Below are 26,105 nucleotides of genomic sequence, written 5' to 3' on the forward strand. Positions count from 1 at the left end.
GGGAGACAGTAGAATACAGCTGGAGACAGTAGAATACAGCGGGAGACAGAGGAATACAGCGGGAGACAGAGGAATACAGCGGGAGACAGGGATACAGCGGGAGACAGTAGAATACAGTGGAAGACAGTAGAATACAGCTGGAGACAGTAGAATACAGCGGGAGACAGAGGAATACAGCTGGAGACAGCGGGAGACAGAGGAATACAGCGGGAGACAGAGGAATACAGCGGGAGACAGAGGAATACAGCTGGAGACAGCTGGAGACAGTAGAATACAGCTGGAGACAGCGGGAGACAGTAGAATACAGCGGGAGACAGTAGAATACAGCGGGAGACAGTAGAATACAGCGGGAGACAGAGGAATACAGCGGGAGTTGCATGAAAAATGGATGGAAACACGATTGCAAATCAAGAGTTCTATCCATCGATGTCCAGTGTCACATAAAAATACTTTGTGCACAAAGGCAGTAAGCACTGCAAGCTTCCACATGGCTTAATAAACTAACTGTAGGCGGTGGATTGATTTGTGACAGACAGGTATATAGGGAGTTACAGTAGTCGAGGCGAGAGGAAATAAAAGCATGGATGAGTTTCTTCAGATCTGTGGCTGAAATAAATAAATAAATAAATAATATCCACGACATTTTTCAGGGAATGGAAACTCTACTACTTCTTCTGTTATTACTTCTGTATTAAAGCACGACACTACCATCTAGTGTTCGGCGCTTTACACTCACCAATGCAGAACTATAAATACTCGCACCGCTGTAGACAGCTACGGTGTAGCAATGGCCACATTTTAATCTGGACAAAGTCAACATGTCGTTTTTTTTTTTGTGAAGGACAGACTGTAATTTCCTCAAAATCTTCAGTTACCTACTTAGGTTGCATTTTAGATAATCATCTATCAGGGGAGGCCAAGCATTGACCAAAATTTGGCAAAAGACACACTTTTTAGCTAGGCAAGCTGGACTGCTGAATACATCAATATTACAAATCTTGACTGGGGCTTTAGTTGAAGGACATTTTGATTAAGCTGCCACATTCTGGTATAGTAGTTCTCCAGAAGTTATTAAAAATAAACTGACTATTGAAAAAATGTAGCAGAAAAATATGCCAAACAATATACAAAACAGTAGAATACAGTGAAATAAAGTTTAAACCTGCAATAAGCGATTTCAGACTCTGTAACCAGTCCTGAAGCTAACGTGTGCTACGTGGAGATTTCCGTGAGACCTGATGATGTAAACAAACAGCCACACAGCAGCAGCTTGTTGTTGTTTTCACCTCTTTCCTAAAGCTTGTTGTCAGTCGGCCCGAGTAATGGCGACTCGATGAAGCGAGCGAGTAAACGTTTTCAACTAGTAAACTTGCTCCCTGCCTCTTCACTTGTTATTGTGGGACATGTGACCTTCAGTGAGAGAAAAATCTGGCAAAGTGAGACTGGTAACTGGCGATATTTCTCCATAGGTACGTTTATTTTAGCCATTAGCCTTTATGCACGGTTTGTCCTTAAGGCCTTCCGTCGCCAGTAGCTTTGCTGTGTGTTTACAAATGTGTTGCGGTTTTTGTCGCCCTCTAGTGGTCAGAAAAAATCGCTTAGTGTGGCTTTAAGTCAAGGGACCCCAGGGTGCCACAATATGATTTATGGAAGGTGAAAGAAAATATATTTCTGATGTACATTTTTTTAATATATATTGGTGAGAAACGGCTGTAATAATGAATATTTGCAGGCTCTATGTTTCTTCCAAAAATTACTTAGATTAGAAGAAGAGAAAATAAAAATAATACAGTGTTCAAGTTCACCATTCTGTGCTTTTGGGACTGTGGGACAGTGTGCAGCAGATTAAAGGCGTTCCTCCACACCGTAACCTTTTTACTAATAGATATAGCAGATGGCTTGTTGTGATCTGACACCGACATACAGATCAAGTTGCGTCTCCTACCTTCAGAATTAGTTAAAATAAATCCCCTCCCTCCCTCTGGACCAGCCACATCCCCCCAGTACGAACAGACAGACAGAGGCTTTTCCTACAATACAAATCATCTGTCACCTACCAAATCCGACCTGGTTGCGGAATGATCACAGTCCTCCAGCAAAATGCTGGCAAACTTAACTGTTGCTGGTAAGTTAGTCAGTGTCTGCACCAGACACTTCGGCAGGTTTACAACCAGGTTCTATTCAATTCTAAAAATCGAGTTTAAATAGTCAGAGTCCCTGTTGATTTTTGGGATGCCCCATACACTGTGGCTGCCTCAAATCCGATCAACATGTCTCTGTCGAGCTTTTCAATTCTGGGTTGAGCACCAAGGTTAGGGTTCGGCATCTTCAGCATGTGACCATATTATGTTCTCGCCTCTTGTAACACAAGTTAAGCAGAATAATCTACTACAGTGTATTTTAGTGGGTGAAAAACTGGGTGTTTTTTATGTAACTCACTTAGTCTGTCTCTCTGTCTGTCTCTATGTCTCTGTGTCATGCTGTCCCTCCACCAGTAGAAGCAGGGAATGTAACAGAGGAGGAAGCCCTGAGCTGTCCCTGCAAGAACAAACAGGCTGGGTCAGTCACACGACGATCCACCGAGAAACTATCACCTACACCTGAACTACATCGAGAACCGCTTTTATTGAACACAATCAAAGCACAGTCAAACATTTCCTGATTTAAATGTTATATAAACCGTCATTCGGTCCACCCCGTCCAGCTCAGGGGGTGTGGTCAGCTTGTCGGTGTCCAAAATTTGCCACAAGGAAATTAGGCATGAATTCTGTTGCCTTTCACATCTGTGGGGCCACTTGGTGGAAAAAAGCCGTGGATATCTATATTCAGTTTTGAACCTCTCATAGTTTAACGAGGGCGTTGGACAGAACCGTAGGATCCTACACATACGATCGCTGAAGGATTGGCTAAGTAGGCTACTCTACAACGGTTCAGTTTCAAACTGTGGTGAGCTACGGTGGTTCTGATATAACGCAGACAATAAAATAATTAGTAACCGTTCATCAAGTCTCCTACTCAATAATCTTTCACATTGTTTGAGCCGCACTTACACTTCAACCACTGTCGAAACTCTCACTGAACATACTAATGTTGAGTTACTGTAATGAATAGGTGCGTACCTTTCAATTTAAAATCATCCTTTAAAGGGGGCAGGTTGGACTGTTTCACAATTTACCGAGTTAGCAAGCGATTTCACTCCGCTTTTAATGCAGCCTTGCATTATTAAAATGCTCAAACTGATCAGAATGTGTCATATGAGATGAGACACAGTGTTAGGTTAGCTGGTCAACAATGTTACGTAGTTTAGCAGGACAATATTTACCATTTGTATGTGACCTCAACTTCATCCATAGCAATCCCAATCAGATTTTCTTGATACAATGTAGATGAGACCATGTTCCACCGTTCCAGCAACCAAGACTCCAGGCTACTGAAAACAGTCTGGCAACTTCCATGGATGATATCAGAGTGACTAACACCGAGCTGCATGGCAGTGATGCCAGTTTTGCACATTGGCGGATCTGGTTCTCCATGAGTGCCAACAACGGACACAATGATGAATATTGGGTTCTCCCTCTGTGCTTTTTCTTCACCACCAACAGAGCTAGCTGATAGAATAAACTCTTGCAGAAACCAGTAGGAGAAGCAAAGAAAAGCGAAAACATCTCCTCTGACAAAAAGGTTTGCCTTCAGTGTAGTCATTTGTTCTTATTTAAATGCATTTATGCCCCCGAATTCCGAAAAAACAGAAGATATGGCTTCATGGACACAGCCAATGCTGCTAAACTCATCGTGTTTCGCTCACGTCGCCCCCTTGGGTCGGCCTCCAAAACTGTGATTGGACACTTTATTCCTAATCTCCTACTGGGGAGGGAGGCCAGATGCGCCTCGCAGGCTAGAACACCCTAGCACCGCACAGAAATTAGTTTTGTTTTGTTAAAGGAGGAAGAGGTGATAACGTGAAAAACTTTTTTTTTTTTCATCATTCATCCAACATTGTGGCATATATTGTCCAGTGTGCCCATGTCCCCAATTTTATTTTCTTCTATTTGAAAAATTGCTCAACAGCAAAGTTAACATTGAGGACCCCAATGGAGACAGTGGTCCTGGAGCCACTTATGAAGGCTTTACAGTCTAGACAACCTGTCCACCACTCTCCAGTGATAATCCAGTGATGATCCTCTTCCCTGGTTCCAACAGTGATGAGATAAGTGAATCAAAGTCCACCTTCAATATGTCCGACTGTCATGCTTTGGTGTCAGGGTGACCCATGGAGTAGTTGGCCAGGATGTTGGGAGAATCAAACCCGTGCACCAGGGGAACAGGAAATAGGGGTAAGTGGACGTCAAGAATCAGATCTGCCAGTCACTAGTGCGGAGGTAGCTTTAAGTCCTGTAGGGTGGGTGAATGGGCCGGCCCTCATCCAGGGACAATGCGTCAAACCGGTTTGAGAGATGAAGGACTGGAGGTTTGGAGAGAAGGGGAGATGTGGAAGTTCCAGGACCAAGGCCCTCTGCACCAGTCACAATGGTGAAATTAAAATTATCCACGGTCCTTGTGTGTTTTTTCAAAAGTGCATTTCACTCAATGACTGCGTTGACTTGTTTCGTCATGTTGTCCTGCAGCTCCTGGATCTTAAAACATTTAGCACATTTAAAAACTGTGTCAATAAAATTCAACTCTCATGAGATACTAATGTGCATGAAAAATCCTACTTGGTGAGAAAGACAGCAACTCCTAAGAATGGACTGCCACCACAATCTTCCTTTTTAATACATAATGCTCACTTGTTTAAAACTGACATGACACACAGTGTCTTTGTCAAAGCTTGCATAGTTTGCATCCATGTTCTTCTCTCCTGTGGATAAGCAATCAGTCAGGTGTGCCAATCAACACAAAATATCAACTATGCAAAATGCTTTAGCAGTAGAGATCAATAATATACAATCACCATGTCACCTATTCAAAAGTACATACAGCACTAGTTTGAACCCAGGGGTTACACAATCTTACATGTCACATACACTGTGACAGTGTTTAGAGATAGTCAGTTGTGGCTGTTTGTGGCCTAAGTCCAGTCTTTTTGAGCCCAGAAAGAGGGGGCATGAGTTAGTTCCCACTGGGGAGGGAACAAATATTTATCTCCACCTCCTGACACCTTTGCCTGGCAAAGGTCAAAGAATCATAAAGAGCTGGAGATTACACAAGAAAAAGCACCCCTATCCCAAAAAAGTTTTGTGGCACCGGCACAACACCAAACTATTACAGTTTTGCAGAGCTTACGATTAAGTTCTTTGTCTCTCCAGACCAGGCAGATAGCTCTGAGGAGACAGGGGCTAGCACGGCTAGCTTGCTAGCCAGAAATGTAGTTAACACTGCGGCCGCCAGGTTTTTAACGCCCCCTCTGTCCGCCGCAGTGGTCTGTCAGACCGCTGTGTAAAATGTATCGTTATTTCACAATAATAAGGACGGTCTTAACAATAAATTGATTTTATATTAGTTAAATTAAAAAGTATCCTTAATAGCACACAGATATGACTAATTAATTATGTAAACCATGAAGGCCAGGTTATGTTTATGATAAGTGTCTTTAATAGCCATATCAGCTGACTTGGGCTTCATAGGCAGTAACTGATTTGTATGATTACAAATGGAATTATAATCAAAATTATTATATAGCCTACTTTATCTCTCTCTGTTGAAAAGATGCGGTATCAAGTCATTGAACCTATTCCTGTTGGTACCGATGATGGTTTCAACTTCAGCATGTTGTGCAGCCAAGCACAGCCAGAACTTTATTTTAAATTCTAGTCAAGATCCCAAGGGTTACCAAATATATCGTGCTGAATTAGGCCTACATGGAATTATACAATGAAAATGGAAATAGATTTTAATTTCCCACTTATGTAATAGTGCAGCCATAAAAATGGGTCTTGGGTTTGAATATTTCGATCAATATAAACGTTACAAACCTAAACAATGGATCAAGGATTTAGTCTAAAAAGCTAAAGATATGTATTATCCTCTTCAGACAAAGTAGGCCTATCTGTTCAACATCTACGTTTTTAGCTTTTTTGAATTAAGACATGACAGAAATAAAGAATTATCACACGCAGACAATATCTGAACTAACCAAATGTTTATTATGCGAGTACATGACAATATTATTTATTTTCGTTATGCAGTAATGCAAAATTATCAAATTAAATTCCTAAAATACATAACAAATACCAAGAAAAACGAAAAAAAAAAACTGTTGATCAATATAAACTTGTAGACATCCTATAGCCTATAATCAAACATTGGCTACGTTAAAACTAATCCTAAACCAACAGGCTAATTTACACAGCTGATGCACTGTTTACACACAGCTGGGGCAAAAGCTGAAAACCTTTGCAGTGCATTTTCCACAAACCGGCTTTTGGCACTTTTCGCAAGTGATCCAGGTCTTGTTCTGTTTGCAGTCAGTTTTGACCTGGCACTGCCTCCTCTTCTGCAGTTGCGGCTGCTCTCTGACGCGCACACACGGGGTCGCCTGCTTGGCTGTTAGGAGGTCTGCGCGCAGCTCCTTGGCCAGCTCCAAGATGAAGCTCCTCCTGGCAATGTCCTCTCCCGTGCAGCCTTTGTAGAGGATGTGAGCGTTGATAGCAGCCAGATCCAGCAGGTTGCAGAAGACCGCCACAGGCTATCTTCTGGTTGCTCCCTTGACGGAGTACTGCCGTTCCATCTGGTCTAGCACATCGACGCCGACCTTGGTGAAATTGTAGAGGCAGACAGTCTCTGTTTTTTTTTTTTCATGTCACCTCCGATGTCAACATCCTGGTGAGCGGTGCTGAGGATGGCAACATTTTTCAGTCGCTAGCCCTGATAGATGGTGAGGGTGGCGCACTCGGTGTCCAGGACCCTGGTCGAGAACAGCTCCCGCCTCTCCTGTACGGATGGTGGCAGCTCCCTCCTGGCTTTGTTCATAGTTCCCACAAGGCTGGTGTTTTTTGCCAGCAGGCTCTGGGCGAGAGAGAGAGAGGTGAAGAAATTGTCTGTTGTGACATTCCTTCCCTTTCCCATGAATAGCTCCGCCAGCTTCAATACAACACTCTCTCCCAGACGCTGAGTAACGGGCCTGCTCTCGTCTTTGCCGAGGTACAGGTAGCTGTTCAGCATGTATTTGGTCTCCACATCCGCTGCAATCCAAAACTTTATGCCAAATTTGTCGGGCTTGCTTGCCATGTATTGCGTAAATCGGCAGCGCGCTTTAGTGGGGAACAACTGCTCGTCCACAGTGATGTAGGCTCCTGGTTTGTAACAGGCGATGCTGTTGTTCACAAATCTCCCCCAAACCTCTGACATGCAGGCGAACTTATCCTTGTGGAGACGAGCTGCCCTGTTGGCCTTGTTGTCAAATCGGAGGAAGCGCATCATTTCCCCGTACCTGTTTCTGGCCATTGTTGTGGTGAAGAATGGTAGCCCCCATTCCTCCGACCAAAGGCTATCCATTTCAATATTCTTGCTGAAGGCCCCTCGCACATACAGCAATGCTATGAACGCTTTCAGTTCCTCCACAGTCACATCCCATGACTTGTCCCCCACCCTATGTGCCTCGGCCACTGTGCAGTCCCGAATGTGCTGCAGCATGGACCTATCCAGCACCAAGCGGAGAGTCTATGTTGTGCTTGGCATGTGGTGTTGGTCCTGCAGGCTCTGTCAACACATTTTGGGCTTGTCTTCTCCCTGGCTGCCTTTCTCCTGGCTGAAGGACAGTCCAAAGGGTCCCATCTTTCCCTGTCTCGCCTCTCCCCTCTTGGGCTGGTGGTCGGTTTGGCACTGCAACAAAAATAAATTGTAGGTTATATTATTTTTTCGCGCATTATGGTATTTTTGTTATCATTAGGCATAATAGACTACTATTAGCCTGTTCTGGGCTACAGGCGCAGTGTAAAAATAGCCTAAATAAATAAATAGGATAAATAAACAAATAAAATAAAAGTATCCATAAAAAGGTATCCGAGATATTCACTTCTACAGCTAGCTGGGCTACATTAATTTCTCCGATAGTCCTAAACAATGCAGGATGGGCCACATTCAGCATAATTTTTGTCTGGCCATCAGCAGATCGCTTCGTTTCACTATGTGGGAGATAAATAAACAAATAAATAGGCTAGACATAATAAACCTACCTGGCACAGATGAAGAGCTTGCACCTTGAAGTTGTGGCACAGATGGCACAGCGGGTACGGGATTTGGGGCTCTCCTTTTCAGAGGCAGAGGAGGTTCGTAGTCAGAGTCAGAACTGTCTGGCTCCGGCAGATCATCCTCTTCATCACTGAAGTTTTCCATCGGCACCAACACCTCCTCTCCATCGGACTCCGCTTCACCGAGGTCGTGGAACAATGCCAATGCCTCCTCCCTGGTCATATTTCTCCTCTTCTTTGGATCCATTTTGTTCTTTCGATTATTCTATGTTATTATGTTCTGCTATTCTATTCTATTCTGTTCTGTTCTATGCTATTCTAGCTATTCTGTGCTATTTAATTTTATTCTATTCTAATCCTTTTCTATATGCAGTCAATAGGTCTCATTCATTCAATGAATGTTATTGTAATGCCCGCTGGTTATATTAGAATATCATAAAATAACAGTATAGTTGCTAGGCAACCCAGGCAGTAAACAGCGAAGCGCACGAAAATCGAAAAAAAACACATTCCTTCGCCTATAGACATAGCGCTCCCTGGGACCGCGCTTGGCGGTCCAAGAAAGAAATGATTATTACTCTCTTACCTTTTATTGCATAACTTTAAAACTTTGATAGACAATAAAAAACACATATTTAGGAAAAGTCATGGACTGGTGGGGTACTTATTGAAAATAGTTACATGCATTAGAAATATCAAAATGGTCCCACAGACCGCAGCGGCGGCTGCAGTGTTAAAGTGCTGCCAGTCACAGTGAGCTCACACAGCCACAGTGCTTAAATGTACTGTAGAGCGTTTTACACACTAGCCACTTAATAAAACAAACAGGACACTGACCACTTTTTTGAGATGCTGTGATAAGTTGAGAAAGTGCCCTTCCTCTGCTCTCCTACCTAACCGGTGAGCTTCGCCTGCCACCAGACTGCACTGCCGGCTACGGTGACCTGATGGATAAACCAACCCACACAGAGCGAGCTCCAGTCATGGTGTGCTCGCATCCTATGGTCGTGCCTAGGTGCACAGAGCATGAGCTGCTTTTGTTTAGCTAGCTTTTTCTTTGTTTTAACAAATCTGTCCCTACGGTTTTTCCACTTCTCCCCCCACCCTTCAGGATCAGATTGGTTGGATTTTTTGTAATTGCTAGAAGATGTGTCAGAGATGCCGGGTGCCGGCCAAGTTGCTCCGCTGACCTCTCTTCAAATTGGTCCATCTAAGGATGAGTTGTATGGAGCGCCAGAAGGGATGGAAGGTTGTGTTTTCAAATCCCGCCTCACTGCTCAGATGAGCCAATGAACTTATCTGCGGCTCCTGCGGCCTGCTGTGTGGCTCTGCCAACACCGTTACTGTTCAACTACAAATTAAGCATCAGACTTCCTGGAATTGACGAAATGATGAAATTGATGATACATTTTTGTCCGTTTAAGTTTTAGCTTGTAGAGTAAGTCTACGCTACCAGCCACTTTGGCAGGTAACTTTGGGTTGTCGGTGTGATTGCTGCCCGACTGTAGAACTGTACATACTCCAGCCTACCAGCACTGACCTTTGGGAGCCAGCGGGTCGTCTGTGATTGGCTGCTTGTCCTTGATGTCATGGTTGCCGACCAGGCTGGTGAAGTTGTGCATGATGTCATCAATGTTGGCGATGATGATGCCGCTGCTGGAGTAGTTGGGGAACATCTCAAAACGACGCTCTGAGGAAAAGACACGTAACATCACAACTAATGTTAACCTGTGAGCTTTGTCGGCCTGTGTCGGTGCTGTGTGTGTGTGTGTGTGTGTGTGTGTGTGTGTGTGTATACGTACCGGTCAGGAAGATGGTGTGTCGGTGCTGTGTGTATCGGCCCTGTAGCTCTATCAGACAGTCCAGGTCGGGTGATTGGCGGCTCATCATGTCACAGTGATGGTAGGGGAGGAACTCCACGATCAGACGCTTCTGATAGGCCGACAGCACGTCCAATATGCTGGCCGCATCTCGCTTGAACCTGACAGCCAAACACACACACACAGCCACACACATTAACATACAGACACACTAAGCACCCACAGATATGCAAATGCATCACAAGTCTTCTATCAACCTAGTGTGGCTGCATTAGGAGGTCTGGGTCTGTTAGTTAATAAAGTGTAAATCTGTATCAAGCAGCTAGAAACAGAGAGCAGCTGATGCAGCTTGTTGTGGTGTGGCTGTAGATCCATTCAGTAACGTTCTCAGTAAAAGGGAATAGTGTGATAAAAAATGTATTGATTTATCTTACTAATAATACCTACCTTTTTATTTTAATTTCCCCTGGTTTTTTACAGTGGACTCTCCACCTCCACACACCGTCGTGTTATAGTGTAGTTCAGGATACGATAGAGTTGCAGAAATAGTACCTGGCTTGTTCTTTTAGTTTCTTCTGGGTTTTGCAGTGGACTCTCCACCTCCACACACTCTCTGGTGAACTCTGCTGTTCCAGGAACATCAGCAACGCAGCCAGACGCTCTGGAGAAACAAACAGTAACCACATCAATCCAGCTGAGATTAAATATATACACTACCAGTCAAAAGTTTGGACACACCACATTTTTCTTTATTTTTACTATTCTCCACATTTTAGAATATTAGTAAAGACATCGAAACAAATGGAATTATGCAGCGACCAAAAAAGTGTTAAACAAATCAAAACTATCTTATATTTTAGATTCTTTGCCCTGATGGAAAGGCAAAGGCTTTGGAAAGAAATTCATACATAGGATCAACTTCACTATTTATATTTGTCTAAGAAACTTATTTCAAGCGTTTAAGCAGAAACCTTCAGATCAAAATGGCTTTAAGAAAAGGTCAGTGAGGTGTGTCAAAACTTTAGACTGGTAGTGTATATATATATATATAAATAGTGCTATATATATACACATATATATATATATATATATATATATATATATATATATATATATATATATATATATATATATATATATATATATATATATAAATGTATATATATATATAGCACTATTTAAGACTGATTCACCCAAAACTTACACTTATTCAGCCTGCTTTGACTGGGGGTGCATTTTCACAACACAACCTGTCAGCTCCGTGGTTCAGATTAAACTCTGTGTCTGTCATTTGATGGTGCGTTTGTTTAATCTGGCCCGGCTTCCTGGTTGGGTGGAGTTTTCTGTTTTTAAGCACTGTGATTGGCCCAAGGTCTAAACACCGCCCAGCCGGCAAACGTTGGTGTTAAAACCGAACCGAACCAGTTGTTTAAGCGCCCAAAACAGGTGCTACCGGTACTGCTCTGTATTTATCTTTTCAGAACCGGAACGTCAACGACACCTCTGGATATGACCTAGAATTGTTTCCTCTGTCAAAAGATTCAGGGCGAGTCAAAAAACATTCCTGGATAAAGCCCCACAAGCTGCTGGTATTCATAGTTGCTGGAGGCGTGTGTGGAGGGGGGCTGGGGGGGCATGGCAAAAATCTGGGGGTGGGGGGCGTAGACTGACCCAGCACCCTGTCGGATCCGGCCTTGGGCAGCGGGCGTTAGTTAACTCAGGAGGACTACTTCACTCAAATATATTCCCTCTACCTTCTCCTTCACTTCTTCCCGCCTAATCAGTCAAGGTTACATCTCTTTGGTTCTACTCATAGAACAGACTGATAGAACCATCATTCCCACTCAAATCAACGTTCCAAGGTGCGCAGGAACTCACTTTTCATGATGAGCTTCATGCTCATGAGGTTGAGGCAGCGATTTTTCGACCAGAAAAGCTGAATAGTGTGAACACGCTCCTACATTAGACTCCACGAGATTCCTTCATCTTGAGAACTCAACGCTCTTTAAAAAAATAAAAAATAAATCTTGAAAACTCTTCAAAGAATTATCTACTTTTGCAGAGTAACAACCTAAAAGCAGGTTTTGGTGGGATTCGCTGCGTCCCGTACCGTGTGTGATGAAGTCGGGGTTGAGCACAAACTCGTCGGAGACGATGCAGCCGCCAGAGACAAACAGCTCGTTGTAGCTGTTGTTCCTGACGTCCTCCAGGCTGTCGATGCCCACAAACACCACCGAGGGGTGCCGCTTCAGAGACACCAGGCCTGGGATCTGACACACACACACACGCACGCACACACACACACGCACACACACACACACACACACACACACACACACACACACACACACACAGTTAATCCATGTTTAGTCTTATCCATATATCATCTAGTAATCTGCAGGACTCATTTCCTCTGTGTGCGCGCGTGCGTGTGTGTATTGGCTTTTTTTTGTTTTCCATTCCATTCAGTTTTCCATAATTGGTGGGATGAGGTAGAGAAAATAATAAGAGCGGTTCAAAAAAAGTTAATCATAATTTCTAGTGTTCTAACTTTCAGAAAAAACAAAAAGGTTTATCAAAAGGATAAACCAGGAATCAATAACTAATGTGGTCGAGGATGCATTGGATGGTGACTTGACCAACCAGAACGAATTGAAATCCCCAAGATTCATTGCGACAAAACCTGCAGTACAGAGCTGTTTAACAGGTGGGAAAATGAACAGGTGTGTGTCTTCATTAATCAGCACACAGTCCGTCTCAAACTGTCAGGAAGCTTCTCTGTTCACTTTCATGAGAAGATCATTCTCCCCAAGACGACTTGGGAAGAATTTTCTCCAGAAGGACACAAGTATCGACTTGGTGTTCTTGAATTTGATAATCAGCCATTTTTTCATTCAACCACTTCCTACTTCCTGTCTGTACCACCTGACACACCTGCATGAACAAAGCCCCGCCCACCCAAATGTAACTCTCAGAACTAAAGCAAGGTGGGGCAGATGAATACTAGACTGAAGTAAATGTGTAACATAAATATATGTAGAAAAATCCAAAATAGCAAAAAACAAATGTCCATAATAAATAAACTATTTACATTACTCCTAAGAAAACTGAAATGGCTCCAACATTGTGTGTGTGTGTGTGTGTGAGTGTGTGTGGTCAGTAAACCAGTCGGTTAACCAGTCAGTCAGTGGTACCTTGTGTATGTGTTCAGCTATGTCTTTGTTCTGAATGATGACCAGTAGTCTGTTGTCGGAGTTTTCTTGGTCCAGAAAGGCAACAGGACTCTGCTCCACGTTCCCCTGCTTCAACAGATACTCCTGCAACGCACGCACGCACGCACACGCGCACGCACGCACACGCGCACGCGCACACACACACACACACACACACACACACACAGAGAAATAATTCCATATCAGTCAGGGGCTGACTGACATGCAGGTGATTTGAACGATAAGTTGCATGAAACCCTGGTGAGGAGAAAACAGATATTCTGCTTGCAGAGAGAGAAGTGCAGTTTTCATCACTTCCTTTACATTCCAGCAGTCACATTTTCTGGTAACCATGGTAACCAGCCATCATCTGATCTATTCTAAACACCAAGTTGGCGGGTGAATCGATTTTCCGCCTGTTATTGATAATTATGGATAAGCGGTCCCAGCTCTAATTCTAAGCCCGTCTGGAATCTGGGCAGTAGTACATGACTTCTTATGGCCATCCCTAGTAACCAGGGAGTTGATTAGCAGTCTTTCTTGTTTTCTACTTTTCTATTTTTAAATACTGTATGTTCACTACTTTGGAGAACACGTGATTTATGTATTTAGGTATCCATGTGTATTTATTAATCTGTTTTTATCAATTACTCATACACTGACTTCTACCTTGACTTGGTCGTAGACCAGGTCCTCCGGCTCAGCGCAGTGGATGTAGAACTGCAGCGAGTTCCTCCTGACGTCTTTGATGATCTCCACCAGGCTGCTGAACACCTCCGGCCGCAACTGGCTGATCAGGGAGCTGAGGGCGGCAGGCGGGGGGGCGGGGCCGGCGCCTGGCGGCTCGGCCAGGGGGTCCAGAGGGTCCGCCGGCTCCGTGCCGCCGAGCCCCGGCAGCATCACCTCGCTGTCGCTGCCCGCCACGCTGCCGCTCTTGTTGCTGCTGTCATCTTGCATTTGTCTTAATGCACCGGCTTCGTGTGCCACCGTCCTGCTGACTTCTAACCCCAGGTGCTGCTGTGTCGTCCAAGGGGGAGGAGCAGGGACGAGGGCGGCGTGGGAAGCGGGTGTGGTGGTAGGTGGGTAGACAGAACCAGGTAACGGCGACCCCTCTAACTGACCAGAAGAAGGGTTATAGGGAGATGGACAGACAGACACAGACAGAGGGACATGGGAGCGTGGGACTGGAGGGATTCTGTTGTTTGTTGTAGTAGGAAACTGTTGGGTCACAGTGTTTGACGGCCACAAGTCGCCTCCTCTGGACAACGGAGGCTTCTGACCGAGCGAAGCTGCTGTAGCTTCGCCGCAGTTAGCAGAAACACCACTGTCTCTGCTGACGTTAGCGTTAGCCGCTCGGATGCTGGCCACGAAAGCACCAACGCTGCTAGCCAATGTGGCGTCAGCGTCAGTCGGGTTAGCGTTAGCCCGGTGGCTCGGCCAGCAGCTCTGTGAGTCTATTACAACACTGCTAATGCTATCCTTCAGCGAGCTAACATAGTCCTGCACAGGGGGGCAGGGGCTGTAGAAAGACACATACTGGGAAAATGGAGTCAGCAGCGTCTGTGGCAGCGTGTGTGTGTGTGTGGAGGGTTGTGTGTTTGGAGCAGGACAGGGGAAGCTGTAGCGCACGCTCTCCTCCTGCAGGAGATGCTGGATCTCAGAGGAGAAGTTGCCCAGATGCTCCTCCACGATGCTGTCGACGTCTCTCAGAGGACGAGGAGGAGGCGAGGAGGGGGGAGAAGGAGAGGAAGAGCCCTCGATCACTTCTATCACTTCCCCCTTCTCCTCGTCTGCCACCTGCATTTCCACCGCCGCCACCTCCTCTTTTGTCTCGTCTGCCTCCGCTTCCTCTTTCTTGTCTGGTTTTCTTAAGCTTCCCTCCTCCAACAGTTCTCCCTCCTCCTCCCCCTTTTCCTCCTCTGCATCCTCCTCTCGCTTCTCAGCGGGTTGTGGAGAGAGGCTTCTCCTCCTCTCTGGGGCCGGAGGGAGGGATGGCTCTTCCTTCTCCTCTTCTTTCATCTGAGGTTTCTCCTCTCTCTCCTTGATCACTCCTGCAGGAGACAGACTGAGTTAAACTGGGAACACGATTTACACTGAATACACTGAAACGATCGGACATCACACACCTAACAACTTGCATTTGTAGGTATTTTCATCTTTAATCATACAGGAACACACACTTGATGACGCAGTAAAGGTAAAGCACTCTCCAGGTTCTAATGCACCAAAACCCTCCAGTCTGGAACAAACCTGATCTCTCCTGCTACTACAACACATTTGTCTTTCCAGTGTCACAGGTCAAACCCGTGACCTGTGCAGTAAGATGCTACACCGCATACACACCTGCATCAACATTAATTTCTATGTTACACATAGAGATGTCTATCTGTTGCTTCCTGTGTATTGTTAAGATTAAGATTAGGATTAAGTTTGCACTTTATTGATCCCCTGGAGGAAATTCATGTAGCAACACTTATTAAAGCTACACAATACATTAAATCTGTATTTTCATTATATAGCCATACTTTTAGCTTGGAATAGTATTGATTCATGCCTTTTGCCCAAGGATATCATATTGCCGTGTGTTGATTACATATCTAATTGTTTTCTGTCTGTGTAGGAGGGGCTGTAGCTTCATCAGGCTGCTGTTGAAGCTCCTCTGGCAGAATGCTGCTGGACGGACAGGGAACCTGAGCTGCTGGCAGAGCTACAGCCCCGCTAAAAGGGCTTAGTTTGGTTTGGTTTTTTTATTTGTTTTAGAAAATGTTCTTGTTCTTTGTTGCTCTATTTTTCCTTTCCTCTTTTTTTTCTGCCATTTTTGTGAAAAGTTCTCTGCCATGGATCAACCAGTAGGACGTTTAGACTTGTCCAGATTCGAGTTGTAAAAATTCAGACATGTTTACTAGAATCGACTCGCTCCAATCTGGGAAATCTGTCCTGATGCCAAATCATGGTTAGGATCGTCCTAAAAGTCATGTAGTGTTCACAGCTCAGTCCTTGCTGCCTCAACAGACATGACTCCTCCAACGCTTTCTTCTCCTGCGGTAGGGCTGTTTTTTTTTTTTTACTTTTTATTTATTATTTATTATTCATTGACCATTTTATGTCTCTTTTTGTTGTTTTTCCATTTTCTACCCTGTTGTGTTCTGTAATTAGACTGTAACACTCTATATTATAGCTGGACATTATTCTACACTGCAACTAATTTCAGTCACCTGTCAGCAGGCTGAGAAGTTTGGCAGCTGCCTCTGATCCGTCCTTCCTCAGATCCACATCCTTCAAACCCACCAAGCCAATCCCAGACAAGAGAGAGTCTTGGCTGTTTTCAACTAGGAAGAGAGAGAGACAGAGAGAGTGTGTGTGTGAAGGAATGGGTAGTGTGACAGCAAGATCAACAGAAAGTGGATGTGGACTGGAGACGCGCTACATTTACACACTTTGCTGTTAATGTGGACAACTGCAGCTTCAGATATAGCAGCTTAAATGGAAATAAACCTACAGGTGTGGATCGAAAAAGGAATCACATTCAAATCCAACAGGTGTCAGGCAGCTCAGATAGTATCACACTTGCCAACAACAAGCATGTAATTCTTGATATATTGTGGCCTATTTGGCTCTATGAGACCAAATACAAAAGCCTAATACAGCTTACTGGTTACTTAAAGCGATGCATCCAGCTCCCATTGCAAAACTGTTCTCTCTTAAAGCAATATTCCACTTAGTTTTAACATGGGGGTTATTTGGCTCTTGACCGCCATGAAAACCAGAATATAAACTACTCACCAAGATCAGATGCAGCTGGACAAGTTTGTAGCATTCAGATTTTTACTTCCCATTCATTTGAATGAAAACTGACATTGAACACATTGGTGAACAGATTCAACAAATCCTGCTTTAAGACAACAAAGCAGTAATTGGTTGGTCATCATTTTGCATTTCTATTCTTGGTTTACACTAAAATTAGTATTCAAAAATAAAAGTAGATCTGGTCTCCCAAACAGGAACTCTCTCTCCTGAATGGTGTAGTTTCTTACTTCCCCCTAGGATGTCCTGAAAGACAACTCTGTGGTGGAGGCTTGCTATGCCTAGGCCTCGCTTACAATAACCTCCTCCTAGTCTCACTTGTCCCTGAAGGGGGTCTCACACCGGACACGTCTGGTGGATGACATACAACGTCCAAAAATTTGAAACAAGTGTTTACAATGAAGGTGCACACACGCCGGCGCCCAGCCACGACTTCCAGCGCTGCTCAGAGTCTTGGAGCACCACTCATGTTTTACACTATTGCTATTAAACCCAGAACAAGACCCACAAATCAATATTAGATATGCGGCTTGAAATTTATCATTGTGTACAGCAAGCTATCTAATATTTTGTCAGCTGACATTTGTTTTCCATCTAAAAAACATCCCCTATTAAATCAAATAAATGTAGGCTATCCAGTATATCCATTCATTCACTTTATGAATGGCCCTCAAAAAAACAAAAACAAAAGATGGATGATGAACAGTTAATCAATGAAGTAGGTAAATATCCGGAATTATACGCCAACAATCATAGATTCTTCAGGGATAACCAATGCAAGTCGGCAGCTTGGAGGAAGATTGCGGGATGTACCGTTAAGTTGTAACGTTATAACGTTAAACTATTATACATATTAACGTCAACTGGTGCTCTATGTGCGACGCTTCCTATGTGGTATACCTGCGCCTTGTCCTATCTGCTACGCAGCGCTTCTCGTCCTGTGTGCGACCCCCTTGAGGCCCTTGGTTTGGTATGGGCGAGAGTCCCTTTCCTTTGGGTCACCATAGCCAACCATAGCCCTTTAGGTCATGAAGCCGGAAAGGGATATTCCCTGATTTCCCCCAAGGGAGAAGGTTAGTAGTTTTCTCTAGAATCTTTATTCCTGACCTACTCCTATTACCTCTACACGTGACCAACCAATTTATACAGGCTTCCCTGGCGAGAGCAGACGTTAGACTAGCGAAGGTGTCAATAGGCTTACCTTGTTTTGGATCTTGAATCCGGAGAAGGTATAGATGAGTCAGAGTTGTCTTTCTCAAGTTTTATTAAAAAAAAACACTTTTCCTATATTTAGAAAACACTGGGTTTTCCATCCTTAGGTTGTGCTTTTTGTGAGTGACAGTTCTCCGCTGAGAGGATAGGTACAATTTAATACCTCTGAATTGTCTCTCTTAATACTTAGCCCTCAAAAGAGCTTCCTAGTAAGCCATCTGCCTAGTCCCCTTAAGAGAGGCGTTCTACTTTTTTGCTGCAAGCTGGCTGGGTATATATGCAGTATTCTAGCGGATGAGGCAAGCGGAGGCATAGCCAAATATGGTTATACAATGTTATTCACTGAGTCTTATGCTGCTGCATGATTTCCTGGTGGCGTTGTGCTGCAGTCTCTTGTCTCTTCTCTCTCCTTTTCTCCTTCCAGATGAACTTCTTCAGCTGTTGTCTGGTTGCTGAAGCCCCTGCCCTTTTCATGGCGCGCTGTACTCTGGTGGAGGGGTTCAGGGCCCTTTGTGCCACGTTGGGACCAGGCTTTACACCCTCTCCTGGCACGAAGGGGTTGTGGGTTTCAGCGGTCAGGATTCCAGTGACTCTGGCTCCTCCTTTTGTCATGATGGACAGCCAGAGTCCTTCCCTGTGTTCCATTACCATACAATCCACGGGGAATATGCCCTCTTGGTCAGGCGCAGTGCCTCTTAGCAAAGTTAGGGGTTGGGAAGTCAGCATCAGCTTCAACTGTTCATCACCAAAGGTGAGATTAGGTTCCTTGACCAGGGTTCCCCTGGTAAAGGCAGCAATGTCTCCCCAAGTCACCACAGTGTCGCAGCAGCTCACGCATCGCTGTCGTCCGGAGGTGGTGACAACAGTGCACTCTCCCAGTCCTCTGCGGTTGCCGCAACGGTCACAAGGATCTCTAGTCCCAGCTGGTCCTCCTGGCTCTCCTGCCGTTTGGGTCCTTTCTTCTGTCCATCTTGGGTCCCCCTCTCCTGGACAGAAAAGGACACTGAATTAGACTACTTCGTCATTATTGTCGTGCTTCCTTCTTCTAACCCATGAGAAGCATCCTATGCACTTATGTGGGGTAGTGTCTTGTACCACCTCTCCCTTATTCCCCATCTCTGACCCCCCTTTCTGTGTGTCGGGGACTGGGGGTCGTCTTTTGCAGGCTCTTCATAGGGTACGAAGTACAGGTTGCAGTTAGTTATCCCTTCTTCTGATACTATGCCAGCCTTCAGTTTATACAGCACCTTGATCTGTGCAGAGCAGGGCGGATTACTGGTCATAACACAATCTGCACTGGTCTAGCCGCTTCCAGGCCTCAGGACCAGTTCTTGGGCTACTTCTAGTACCACAGTTTTGCAGTGTTCGACCACTGGCCACTTTTGCTAGTGGCCTGCTATTTCTGTCATCCTGTATTGTTGCCCATCATCTGAGCATACAATTTTCCCAGGACGGGTTACACCAGAGTCCACTTATTCCAGTCTTGATCTTGGGAATCAACATCCCTGCTCCCAGGGACGGGACGGATAGGACCAGGTTGTTTTTGTCCCCTGCCGTGTCTGGGAACAGGGCGTCCCTTCCTGGACCTGCGAGTACCAGTAGATACGGCTCAGGTCTAACGAGCCCCCTTCTCTTGGCCCTCGCCAGCCCTGGGACTGGATAGTTGCCCAAAATGTGGTGCTTCCACCCAGAATAGGTGTTTGCTGCCAGATGCACAAGACTTCCCCTCCAATTGGCAAGGCCACCTGTGGCTCCTGCTTCCGGATTTTCTGCAATGGCGTATTCTCTGGCTGCGAGTCCCACCGCGGTGGGGCTTCTACACACCATTTGTGAGTATTGGAGCACCCTAGTCCCGTCCTTTTCGGCTTTCATACAGGCTGAACAGCTTTGCAACTTCCATCCATCGAAAGTGCAAGAGCATCTGCCCTCATTGCCTGGGCGGCCCGTATACACCTCGATCCAGAGTCGGCTGCCCAGGTCAAGCCTGCAGCAGCTGCAGACCATGGGGTCTCCTGCCTCCATAGGCCCCAATTCCCAGGGTTGGCGGGCAGCATTAGGGAGCGTCCTTCCGGGACTTTACAGGGTTTTTGCCCACCTTCTCCTTGCCACCGCACCACTGCCACTGGGGTGGAGCACACCATGCAGCTGCCTGGGAGCCATGGTCCCCACTGTACTGGGGTTCTGGAGTCGTGTGCTACATACCCTTCTCTGGCCAGGTTCGCCTGTTGTAGACACCTCCCCATTTGGTGGGGCCTACCAGGGCCCCTCGCCAGGGCTATGCAACCTGCTTGGTTGGCCATGTGCAGTAAATCAGGTATTTTCGCTGCCAACTTGACTATTTTGGTCTTATTTGGGATATGTGAACAGAGCCAAATTTATCTGTTTCAGCTGTTCTATCCCCTGTTATAGCAGTCACCCTGGCTTCCCCTTCAACCTTGGCTTTCACGGGTCCTTCCTCGCTGTGGGTCTCTCTCCTCTGAACCCAGACCAGGTCCCCGACTTGAAAAGGGTTAGGAGAAGACACGTCAGTAGGGGCCTTATGCGCCCCAGCGGGGGTTTGATTAAGGTCGTAGTGCATTCGCATCAGTGAACCTGGTTCATCCCACCCTTTATCTGGTTGGTTTTTTAGGATCCAATCTTTGACCACCCTTACTGCCCTTTCTGCCATCCCATTTGTTTCTGGTTTATAGGGTACTGACCAAATAACTTGAACACCCATTTCCATGAGCAACCCCTGAACGGTGGCATTCTTGAAATGAGTACCATTGTCCATTCTTATGGATTTCATGGTTGGATGAGATGACAGGAAGCTCCCTAGACAGTTAGCCATTGTTTTCCCTGTAGTTTGTCCTAATGGATATACCATTATTTCGAAGTTTCCATTATCTACTACAACTAGAAAATATTTGGTCCAGCAATGTCTGCGCTAAAATCCAGATCACTCTTGATTTTTCCTGGTGTGTAGTCTGTCTTTTTAAATCCTCCTGCCCTAGCACAATCAGCGCAGGATTTCCTGACCTTGGATGCAATTTTGCTTGCTTTGTCTATGTGAATGTTATTGCTCTTTAGCCAGACACTCAGGGGTCTCACCCCGACGTGGCCCAGACCTTTATGTACCTGAAGCACCACCGTTCCCACTTCATCATGGGATACTATGGTGATGCCATGAAGTAAGCCATGAAGTTGGCCATACTACCATCAGTTTCTTAGCCTCTCTAGGCCCTTTTGATGGATTTTTCCTTTCTTGAGCCAGTTGATCTGCTTACGCATTTCCTACTTCCAGATAGCGAGATCTCCCGGTGTGGGATTCTACCTTTTCCCATCTAAGCACCCTCCCCATCTGGATTTCTTTTATTACTCTACACAGATCTGCATGTACTAAGGCCTTGCCTTTGGCATTTTCATAGCCTTTCTCAGCCCATTTGTCTAGGTCCTCTGTTCCAGCTTTGTAACAGTAATTGCTGTGCTGTTACCACCCTTTGTTCTTTTTGCACCACCTTAGCCCTTCCATTCTAGCACAGACTGCAGCCGTTTGTGCCGAGCCTTCGCACCACCCCGTATCCTGTTTGACCATCCTTTCTCCTCTTTTTAGGATGTAGGCCCATTTTGCCTTCTTGTCCTCTTTGGTTTTGCTGCCATCAGTGAATAGATGCCACTCTGTTTCGGCTTTCTTTAGTTTTGATCCTCCCAATCCAAGCCTCGTCGCTCTGGTACCCATCGGTGCCGAAAACACCGTTCGCCGGACACCCGGTGACGCATTCGCGTCGGGACCCCCGCCGAAATCTCGGCTGGATCACCAGGAACAAATCGGCGCCCAGCTATGGGCACTGGCCGGAACCATGCCCCCGGGAAACTCCAGGAAGTGTCGGCATTAAGCCCTCTAACAGCAATATCATATAAATGTATAGATTGTGTTTGTTTTGACTTACCATGGTCCAGGTCAAGCCAGCCGGTAAAAACTCCACTGTAGACTGTTACTATACAGAAGAATAGTCCATACATCCATACTGATCTCCGTTCCAACGCGTCCCGTCTCCTCTCTCCGTCGCTGTCCTCTCCACCGTGCCCACGGCCCGCACTGATCCTCCCGATCCAAGTCCCAGCCGCTCTGGTACCCATCGGTGCCGAAAACGCCGTTCGCCAGACACCCGGTGACGCATCGCGTCGGGACCCCCGCCGAAATGTCGGTCGGATCACCGGGAACAAATCGGCGCCCAGCTATCAGCACTGGCCGGAACCATGCCCCCGGGAAACTCCGGGAAGCGTCGGCAGTAAAGCGTCGGCAGTAAACCCTCGGCGCGCCGAAACCTCCATGCTTGTCTGTGTCTCTCTCTCCGCCGACAGAACAGAGGGCTGTCAGGTGGACTGAGCTTGCGCATATGCATCGAAATAAACAGCGATATAATATAATTGTATAGATTCTACTTTAGCTTCAGTTAACTTCAGCTTACATGCATGATATTGGTCAGCCTGCTTACGAAACGGGCTCCCGATCTCAGCGGAGAAACAAGATGGCGGAGAAAATGAAACTTAAATTTCTGGCTCTGTGATCCTATGATGTGCCACGTGCCACGGCCGACCAATGGTGTAACTTCATCACTCAGTCAGTCAGTCAGTCACTCAGTCAGTGAGTGACAGACATTTGTGTTTATATATATGTCACACAGCCTGAAAGCGAGAGAGAGAGGGATGCATTCATGGCAAGATCTTTTTCTGTTCCATATGTAGATCAAGAAGTAAAGCTACTATGGCAGTTTTACTGCGATGGTAATCCATTATTTCATTATTTCAACTACTAACAAACTTTGTGTGAAGTTGTTGTCTTTGATTGCTTGGCAACGGCAGGCGCACCCGTAGCGCAACCGTCCAAGCGCACTTGATAAAAGTTTGGTGTTTTCTGTCCACTCAGCGCGCCTCATGATTTCCAAGCGTTTTAGAGCGCTGCATGTGAATCAGCCCTTAAGCTCCCTCACTACTTGTCTATTGGCTATCAATGATTGGATGAGTACAAATTTCTTAAAACTAAATGAAGACAGAAATCCTTTTGATCAGCCCCAAAGCCAAAAGGGAAGAACTCTCCACAAGACTTGGGAACCTGAATCCCTGGATCAAACCAGGGGCCATTTGCATAAAGATAGACCTAGTCTTAGACTTAAATGTGACCTTAAGTCAAACTTGCTATAGACACTTATATTTACCCGTTCCCACAACTTCTTGATTGTTGTAGATCTCTAATGTGTTGTTTCTGTCTCGTTCTCTTCTTCAGGTCTTTCCAAAAAACAGAGATTTGCCGTCTTTTATGAAACGGCTTCAGTATTTAAACTTCCCACTCACAGTTAGGCCGACTCGTTGCCATAACAACAAAGTTCTTAACTCAAGATTAGCCAGGGGGAAGGTGGCTATCTTTCCTACCTCAAAATAAGTCAGTCGTAATATTTAAGTAACAGTCTTAATTAGCCTAGTCCAACCTGAGAATCTAAGACCAGTCTAAGGCTTAGACTAGTCTTAAACTAGCTTTATGCAACTGGCCCCAGAAGTAACAAGCATGGCTGTTATCTTAGATTCTGATCCAAGGTTTAATTCCCATATAAACAAGGTGACCAGAACAGCATTCTTTCATCTTAGAAATATTGCCACGGTGTGGCCCTTCTTGACCCAGAAAGATGCTGAAAAGCTAACTCATGCGTTTGTTACAAGTAGACTGGACCACTGCAACGCCCTTTTTACCGGCCGCCCTAAAAAGTCTATTCAGAGGTTTCAGCTCATCCACAGCTCTGCAGCTAGACTTTTGACAAAAACAAGGAAGCATATCACTCCAGTTTTACTTACATTGCACTAGCCCCCAGTGTCCTTTAGAATTGATTTTAAAGTTCTTTTACTTGTATACAAAGCTCTTAATGGCTTAGGACCGGCCTACATTACAGAATTTTTGCTGTTCTATATTCCATCAAGAGTACAAGTACAAAACCCCACTCAAAAGAAGTTTGGGATGCAGCCTTCTTTAACTATGCTCCTAAACTGTGGAGCACCCTGCCAAAGAATATTAGAGAGGCAGGCTCTGTAAGCAATTGTGTTTTTTTATCTTTCTATTTTACTTGATTTGATTCTTTTAATGCAATGCACTTTGCTTGTTCTTTCATATGAATTGTATCTTTTTATCTGTCTTTTATCTGCCTTCTATTGATGTAAAGCATTTTGAGTTGTTGTGTATGAAAGGTGCTATACAAATAAAGGTTATTTGATCTTTTGTCTGTAGCTTGGAGTCACTTCTCGCCTTTCCTCCAAAACTGCATATCCTAGGTACTCCACCGATCCTTTCCCAATTTGGCATTTCTTTAGGCCGATTTTTAAAGCCCCTATGTATAGGATTTGAAAATTGTTGATTTTGGCAACTCCTAGTGGTAGTGCCAAAAAACGTCTTTGCAACCTCTTAGCGGCGTTTGCGATACCCCACTTCATACAGCTAGAATATGTAAACAAAATACTGCTGCAGATAACTGTAGCTCAAACATTAGTTCCTATATTATTCCTAATCACAGCATTGTACTATGAAGTAGTTTGCAATTGTGAGAATTAAGAATTAAGTTAACATATATTTGGGGGATCGCTGTTGTTGTGAACATTTACTATTCTGATGCTATGAGCTGCAGCTAATGGAAAACGCTAACGAACTAAACTAAACACAAATCAAGTAACGTAATCAGAGTATGGAGTTGTATTAAATGTGGCGATTACGGCCGATCAAGCTGGCAGAAGGCAGGACACATGAACCGACACAGGATGTCGGAAACAGATGCCAAATGCGGACTAAACGACGCGATTACAACCCACACACACTGGAACGCCATTACACATAACCGCAGACATAAACCACACTGGTCCTAAAAAAATAGTTAAAAGCTTCGATAACACAATTTGAGACCCTTATTGGTATTTCACTTACATGTGTAGGAAAAAGAAAGCCAGCTCTATGTCGTAAAACTTTTCAGCTCCCGGAGCTCTCCAACAAGTGAACAACACCTAGACTAAACCAATTTTCTCTACGATGGTCTCATTTTTCTACTGACAAACTTTTATGGTATCAAAATTAATATGAGGATGATATCATCAGATTCTACTGATTCTACAAATTCTACACATGGGGCTTTAAGTTTTCTTGGGAAAATCTCCTTATTACTTTACACCTTTAGGTGTTCTTCCTCATCATCATGGGAAAAGTACACATCGCCGATGTATACTATGACTGGAAGATCTTTTAGGACTTCGGAGACTATGGCCTGAAAAACATTTGGGCTGTTTTTGTATCCTTGGGGGAGCACTGACCATCCTAGGGCTTTCCCTTCCCTGCCGAAGGCAGTTTTGGCTGTGGATTCCTGGGCCAGGGGTACTGACTAAAATCCATTCACTAGGTCAATACATTGAACTTTTTATTGGGCAGTGTTTGTACTGTTGTGGACACATTGATGAGGCTTCTGGCATCAGACACTGTTCTGTTGTTTAGTCCAATTAGGTTATGAACCATTCTCCATGTCCCATCGGGTTTCTTTACACCTTGGATGGGGCTGTTGGTGGATTCTGGACTGGAGCCAGGACTCCTAAGTCCGAGAGTTCCTGTATCGTTTTTCCTAATTCTTCCACACTCTCCGGTTTGAGAGGGTGTTGGGGCTTCCTTGGAGGTATTCCCCCTTTTATTGCGTGGGCCCATCTTTTGTCTAATTTCCCACAATCATTTTTAAATGAGATAATTTAGCTTGTAATAGGATTGTCTTAAGGCGATCTTTATCCTTTAGGTCTGATACGGCTATTTTCTGGTCAATCAGGGCTGAATTGCCCATTTCTTTCATCCACCTCACCCTTTCACAGTGGGT

General features: G+C 45.0%; 1 protein-coding gene across 1 annotated transcript in view; it reads right to left on the bottom strand.

Moving 5' to 3' along the window:
- Nucleotides 1–26,105, bottom strand: part of LOC139931512 (protein TASOR-like) — a 66,078-nt gene that overhangs the window by 4,077 nt on the left and 35,896 nt on the right. Inside the window, exons 21-27 of the mRNA XM_078283624.1 lie at nt 16,437–16,550; nt 13,891–15,272; nt 13,204–13,326; nt 12,120–12,279; nt 10,562–10,670; nt 9,992–10,170; nt 9,730–9,879 (exon numbers count right to left, since the gene is read on the bottom strand). Of these exons, the coding sequence (XP_078139750.1) occupies nt 9,730–9,879; nt 9,992–10,170; nt 10,562–10,670; nt 12,120–12,279; nt 13,204–13,326; nt 13,891–15,272; nt 16,437–16,550 (2,217 nt within the window). The remainder of the gene's footprint in view (nt 1–9,729; nt 9,880–9,991; nt 10,171–10,561; nt 10,671–12,119; nt 12,280–13,203; nt 13,327–13,890; nt 15,273–16,436; nt 16,551–26,105) is intronic.

The sequence above is a fragment of the Centroberyx gerrardi genome, chromosome 5 (assembly GCF_048128805.1).
Source record: "Centroberyx gerrardi isolate f3 chromosome 5, fCenGer3.hap1.cur.20231027, whole genome shotgun sequence".
In the NCBI taxonomy this organism is placed as follows: Eukaryota; Metazoa; Chordata; class Actinopteri; order Beryciformes; family Berycidae; genus Centroberyx; species Centroberyx gerrardi.